The sequence below is a fragment of the Lates calcarifer genome, linkage group LG1 (assembly GCF_001640805.2).
Source record: "Lates calcarifer isolate ASB-BC8 linkage group LG1, TLL_Latcal_v3, whole genome shotgun sequence".
Taxonomy (NCBI): Eukaryota; Metazoa; Chordata; class Actinopteri; family Centropomidae; genus Lates; species Lates calcarifer.
In genome coordinates, this window is record NC_066833.1 from 1418548 (window position 1) to 1425962 (window position 7415).

A 7415-nucleotide genomic window follows, 5' to 3' on the forward strand; every position below is an offset into this window, starting at 1 on the left:
CAACCATTGGAGGGAGGACCATCTTTGTTGTCCACAGCTGGTCCGTGGCATGCAATGTTCTGCTGCACCCCCTGGTGGCTTGACGGTGAAGTGCAGCCATGAATTAATTCAGGAGAGAAGATTTTTAGCCTACAAGGACAAAACATGCACAAACAAATGCAAAAACATACACGATGCAAACAAAAAGGATGAAGAATTACTTTCAAATACTTTCCTGGCCATCAAGGTTGTACATCAATATAACGTGACAGATCAATGTCTAACACATAAGAAGACTAAAATTAATCATCTTATGATAAAAATTAGAAATGAACCAGCAAGTTGTGAAATAAAAGAAATGGCTCACACTCAAGTCTTTACTTTAAAATGATAGTTTTATTCCATTATAGACATTTTAATTTCATTGATTTCACAGTTACATGTTCTCTTCAATAACACTTTAATTTCATCCCAAGGTTTGTTTCATAATACACATTTATGTACATGATATACTGTACTAATAAGCAATGTGATCATTTAAACTAGCACTAGCCAATTTACTGATTTTATTGTTGCAGTTTGTTGACCTTTGCTGAAGCCAATGTTATCACAGCCAACATGATAAACCATGACTACTCTGGAGTACTGTGCTGCAGTAGCACCTCTTGAATTTTACGGAGTGCCCCCTTGTTCTTCGGACACATCGGGAATCCTTGCGCAGTCTCGATGAGAACATGGACATCCAAGACAACATGTGGAAAGGTTTCAGACCAGTTTTTCCCAGAGGGTAATAAGTCGACTTCCCAGGAGTGATACATCAGCACCAGAATGACTGGATTATCACCTGTTGGAGAGGAAGGAGAGGAAGATGAGATGGAGCTCAGTGTTGGAGAAACAGAGGAGGACGTCGTTCTCATTAGTTCACAACATCCTTCTTTAAAAATACAAACGTCAGCAGGTTTTTCAGGCTGTTTAGTCATCTGAAAGTGTGAATTATTATGTACTGTAATGTTTATATAACTCACAAATGAAAGAAAAGAAAATGTAAATGGAGAGAAGAGGTCTTTGTCTTACCTGTCACCCATTCCATGGCTACCCCCACAGTTATCTCAACATAAGGGGTGACTGGACAGAAAACAACATACACGTCGAGTTCCTCCTTCCAGTCTGTCCTCTTCACCTGAAGCTGACAGGTGTTCACTTGCTCCATCAGGGCTTCAGCAGCACCAGAGATTTCCCCCAAACAGACTGTGCAGACCTTAACTGTGCAACAAATACAGAGGAGGGAAAAAGCTGAACGAGCAGAGGAACAGAGTCACTGAGAGCTGCAGATTCACATCAGCTGAGACTCACTCACCTACAGAGCGGGACGTCTTTCCTGATGAGAGACAGAACAGCATTCAGAAAACTACATATACTTAGAAAAGGCTATAAACACCTGAGGACGACTGTTTCTTCAGTGTTCAACAAACCTGTGATGAGATTTGTCAAAACGCTGTAGAATTCCTTTATGTTTTTGTCATCCGAGTGGGAATACATAAGCAAGGTTTCAGCAGCTGCAGAGAAAGAATATAACAAAATGCAATCCAGATAATAAGCCACCCAGGTCTTAGTCACTCAGAAACATTTCAGAGTTCTGACATTGTCACTTAAGAGAAGCATTAAGCCTTTAAATTACAAATAACCATGAACCAGTTTAAGCAGAACTTACCAGCACGGAGGTCGGTTTGAACTTTACGAGGCTCAACTCTCTGCAGGACTTTGTCCAGTTCTGACCTCTGAGACATAAAACATGAAGAATGCAGTCACACAGAGACCAACAGCATTTTATCTGTACAGCATTACCTTCCTGTTATTTACTCTGTGACTGAGTTCAGCAGGTTAATGTGCAGAGGAGGAAACTACTGTTTTCACCTTGTGTGTGTGTAAAAGTGATCTATCTATTTATCTATCTATCTATCTATCTTTCGAACTATCGATCGTCTGTGGACTGATTCAGAGTGTCAGGACTGTGCGAGACACAGGGACGAAACGTTACAGGTGTGTAGTTGAGATCAAAATGACCACGTGTTGTATTTGCATGTGTTTTTCTTGAACTGCAGTTGAGCTCAGTCCTTTTGTTTCACTGAACCACTGTGAATTGTGACCCTCAGTCTATGAGCACAGGTGCTTTACAGCAGCTTATATAACTGACCTGAGCTGTGACTGACTCAGCTGAGGTCGACGGCTGTCCAAAGGAAGTGTAGCCTCCTGGGGAAGGAACAGAAATATCAATTTACATAATTCTACCAACTGATATATTAATAATTTTCTGATAAAAAATAAATTCCACTGACGCTGGTGGTCATCTTTACTAAGTGCCACTGACCTGTAAATGACGCCATGATTGAATCTGAAGACAGAGAAGCAACACAGACAGAAACATAAGAAGCAGCAGAGTTTCTAACTCAAACACAATCTGACTGACACACACATGAAAACAGATCAAACACACATGGTCACAGCTGTGTTCAGACCCTCTGTCTACTTGTAAAGTCTGCTGCTGACGTCCAGTGCTGCGTTAAACAGTTCAATAAGCTCCGAGTCTGCAGAGGAAAGTCTGTTTGTACAGCTCCTCTCAACAGGCTCAGTCTAAGAGCTTTACACAGCATATTACAGGGTAAAGACCACATATAGAAACAGAAGGCAAACAGAAGGATTTAATGAATAAGGTTAAACAGGTAAACAGGACCTATTATATATATATATATATATATATATATATATATATATATATATATTTATTTTTTATTTTTTATTTTTTTTTTCACAAATGGTATTGACAGAACAATAATGGTTTTTAAACAAAGTCAACTCAGATTTTTGAACTGTCTTGTTCTGCTGTGAGACATCAGACTGCAGTGAAGTCAGTGATCAGCTGTAGTTAGACTTTGAGGATCTCCGTCCATAAACCCTCATTAATACTCTGTACATGTGGATCAGTTTTCAGTGTCGTAGCTCCTGTTATCCTCACACAGAGAAAACTTTCTGATTTCACCGTGAGAATGATGATGCTCCGTGTTGTGTTGTTCTGTGATCCTTCGTCTCATTTACTCAGTTTCCTCTTTAACTTTACAGCGTCTGCTTCAACCGAGCAAGGATCCTCGCTCCCGAGACACAACGTGAGCGCGCACACAGCCGTCACGTCACTCAGAGGAAAACAAACCTTTCCGGACTTTGGAAAAGTTTTACAAAGATTCAAACTCCATGAGCTAAAACTATACAACACTAACAGTAACAGCTGACCGTGTTTTAGCTGGAGGCGTCTCCTTTATAACTGTGGTAATAACTGATGAGTGTGACACAGTGAGCTGAGGATGGTACGCTTCATACCTTTACTGCTGAGGAGGAGGAGGAGGAGGAGGAGGATGAACCTCCTGCTCTGCTGCTGGAACAGGTCGTGGTCTTTTAGAAAACTGCTGTTTAAGATTCACTTTCACTTTAACGGACCACGTGGTTTATGATCAGAGGTTTATTGGTCCTCCAGTGTCAGCTGCTCCTCACCTCTCCACTCCCACATAGTTTGCTTATTGTGTAACTGACACAGGAGTTTTATAAGAGTGTGTCCACAGCAGAGCTGCTAACAAACAGAGGGAGAGTTCAAATAATCACAGACTGACTCTTGTATCTTCATTTAACTCAACAGCGTTTAATCCACAAACTGTTGAATATACATGACCTCGGGGCGGGGGGGGGCAGCTCGCCTCCCTACACAGGCTTATCCATCACAACACAAACCTTATCGCTGTCTTATCTGGATGTATTAAAGGATCAGCTGGCCAATCGGCGTTTTTTGTTCTGCCGTTGTTGGCTTGCGTGTGTTGCCATTGGCTGCGTCGTGTGTCGTCATCGATCCTCTGGGAGCAGAGAGGCGGAGAAACGAAGCCGGAAATCAGTTTAAAAGCAGCGTTTGGACCGTTACCTCTGTTTGTCAGTGCTGTGAGAAAACTGAATCCCAGAGGAAGCCTGGATGTTAAAACAGACACTGGAGCTGCTTTTTGTTGAACAAGAGTGACACTGGACGCTGAACACACCTGCGGGGTGAAGGTAAGGCTAAGGAGCGAACTAGCTAGCGTTAGCATTAGCCTTCTGTTTTAAAGACGTATTTTGACTTGAATTCCTCTTTGGGTGGTTTTTATCTCGTGGGTCAGAGCGTGTTTGTGTCCGTGACATGAGCTGTGGTCTCCCAGCGTGGACGGAGAAAACAACAGCTCCTGATAGTCCGTTTAAATCCCTGTCGTATTTGTTTACAGACACTTTACCGACATTGTGAATCACTTTGTAACTTTGTGTTTCATCCTGGTCATTTTAATTCAGTTTATACGCTCTGTCGTGTTGTTGTCATCTGTTGTGTTTATTTGTGGTCATTTTGTTTCGTATTGCGTCTGTACCTGGCTGCTTTACACCTGGACGTCAGCGTTAACATTACCTGTGAGCGTTAGCATTAGCCTTCTCTGTAAGTGATGCATTTGCGGCCTTTTCCTTTTTGTCGTCGTTTTTATTTGCGTGGGTTAAAGTCTGTTTGTTTCTGTGACTGTAGCGGTCCTGACATGAGTTGCTATGGTAACTGTCTGTTTGTCTGATTGTCATGTCGTTGTGATCATTTTGTGTCTGTTTGTGTCTTTACTCGGTTGTTTTCCATCTGTTCCGCTGCTTCTTTGTCTCTTTGTGGTCGTTGTTACTGCGTCTCTGTAGTTCTGTCTCCTGATCATTTGACATTTCTCTGAGGTTATTTTTGGTTTCATTGTGGCAGTTCAGTTTCTCGTTGTGATTGTTCTGAGTCTCTGTTTTTTGTCTGTTGTTTTTGTTTGTAGATTTGTGGCGGTAATCTGTCTGTAGCTATCTGTTGACCCACAGTTGTGCATATTAGTGAGGAGGAATTAGTTTGTGGTGAGTTAATACTTGACTGAACTCAGTTATCTGTTAAAGTCAAGCTTGAAAATTAAACTTTAACTCTGAGCTCCTCCACAAGTTTGAGTCTCAAACATTTTAGTTCCTTTGTTGTTGGTTCTTCAGGACGTGAAGCTTTTTCTTGTCACGTGACAGGAAACAGCTCATTTTCTCAAACACTCCTCTAATGTTTGGAGAATGTTCTGGTTCAGCTGTAATGATTAATATCTGTTGGGGGTGTGAAGATACACTCAGATCATGAGACGAGATTTGAATTCTGTTTTAAAGAAAACTTTGTTGATGTAACTGGAAAGATTCTTTTATTCGACTGAAAGTCACCAAATGCAAAACAACGCAGGTGAATTTTGAAATGTCTCGTGTGTGTGTCAGTTTTAACTTACAATCCAGTATTCAAAGATTTACTTAAATGATAGTGTTTATTGTGCAGTTCACAGTAACATACGTGATTGCTTCAATGATTAGTTGATTGACACACAAATAATCATTTGACTTTTTTCCAAATATTTGTTGTTGTTGGTTGTTCAGGAGGTGATGACAGTCAACTGTTGATTTTCTGAAACAGCCTCTAATGTTTGTTAAATGTTGTGGTTCAGCTGTAATGTTGAAGATTTCTCTGTGTTTTCATGGTTAAACTGTTGATGAGGAATAGGTAGCAGTGTATTGATCATTTTCCTTTGTATGTTTCTCTTTGGTTTCCTCCAGGTGTCACCACTTCGTCCACGACATGGTCCACGATCACAGAGACATGGTCCATGATCGGAGAGACGTTGTTGAGGATGAGGGAGACATCGTCCACGATCAGAGACATTGTCTGTGATCGCAGAGACCTTGTCAAAGACAAGAGAGATGTTGTCCTTGATCAGAGACATTGTCCCATGCTTTGTAGAGACCTTGCGATAGAATCGGCGGAGACGGGGGTCACCGATTTGACGGCACTGCCCACGATCATGGAGACATTGTTGATGGTCACAGAGACAGCGTCTATGATCTCAGAGACATCGTCCACGATCACAAAGACACTGTCCTTGATCACAGAGACATTGTCCGCGATCACAGAGACGTAGTCCATGATCACAGAGGGTCTTTGAACAATGAAGAAGTTCTTTGAGACCAGGACAGAAGTCTCCAGGTAATTCACAAACTGGTTTACATCAACTGTCCAACACAGAGACTGACATTATTTTTGTTCAATGTTCAGTAAATCAGAAAAGTGCAATAATAGAAGTAATCTGCAATGTAAAAATAACGTATAAGTAATCCGTATTAACACAAGCAATGTTAAAGTAATTAGCAATATAATAATAATAATAATAATAATAATAATAGTAATCCAAAATAGAAGTAAAAATATCAAATTATAGTAAGACGTCAAAAGCAGTCAACAAATGTCATGGTATAGTAAGGTGTCAAAAGTTGAAATGTGAAATAATGATTGTGTATGAGACCGTCTGTAGTGGAAGAAATACTCAGACTTTACTGAAGAATAATAAACAGCACAAGTTCAAATCCAGTATTCAAAGATTTACTTAAATGATAGTGTTTATTGTGCAGTTCACAGTAACATACATGATTGCTTCAATGATGAGTTGATTGACACACAAATAATTATTTGACTTTTTTCCAAATATTTGTTGTTGTTGGTTGTTCAGGAGGTGATGACAGTCAACTGTTGATTTTCTGAAACAGCCTCTAATGTTTGTTAAATGTTGTGTTTCAGCTGTAATGTTGAAGATTTCTCTGTGTTTTCATGGTTAAACTGTTGATGAGGAATAGGTAGCAGTGTATTGATCATTTTCCTTTGTATGTTTCTCTTTGGTTTCCTCCAGGTGTCACCACTTCATCCACAATCACAGAGACATCGTCCACTATCACAGACAGTCGTCATACAATGAAGTTCTTTGAGACCAGGACAGAAGTCTCCAGGTAATTCACAAACACTTTTAAACAACTATCCAACACAAAGCACTGACATTCAATTGTTTATGTTCAGCATTCAGTAAATTAGAAAAGGGTAATAATAGAAGTAATCTGAAATAAAAAAATAATGTTTTAGTAAACTATTAATAGAAGTAACATCAAAGTAATTAGCAATGTCAAACGTGAGATGTAATACTCACAGTAATCTGTTACTAGATGTAGATTGGAACTATAAAAGTTATCTGTAAGTTTTGAATTGATACGTATTATGAAAACTGTTATGTAATAGTAAAAGTATTGTAATATTAAAGGTAAAAGCAAAACTAATCTGTGAAATGATAGCGATACAGTCAAAAAAAGTCATAGTATAGTATGGCATCAAAAACAGTCATAGTATAATATGGCGTCAAAAAAAGTAATAGTATAGTATGGCATCAAAAACCATCAAAAAAAGTCAGTATAGTATGGCATCAAAAACAGTCATAGTATAATATGGCGTCAAAAAAAGTCATAGTATAGTATGGCATCAACAACCATCAAAAAGGTCATAGTATAGTATGACATCAAAA

At 39.5% G+C, this 7415-nt stretch overlaps 1 protein-coding gene across 1 annotated transcript; it reads right to left on the reverse strand.

Moving 5' to 3' along the window:
• Positions 1-355: 355 nt before the first annotated feature.
• Positions 356-3368, reverse strand: LOC108874709 (uncharacterized; the record flags this gene model as incomplete). Its single annotated transcript, XM_018663219.2, is given in 8 exon segments — positions 356-823; positions 1054-1242; positions 1337-1357; positions 1452-1535; positions 1691-1757; positions 2174-2229; positions 2348-2371; positions 3352-3368. Coding segments are annotated over 7 exon segments (645 nt in total). The 3' UTR covers positions 356-611.
• Between the last annotated feature and the right edge of the window lie 4047 nt (positions 3369-7415).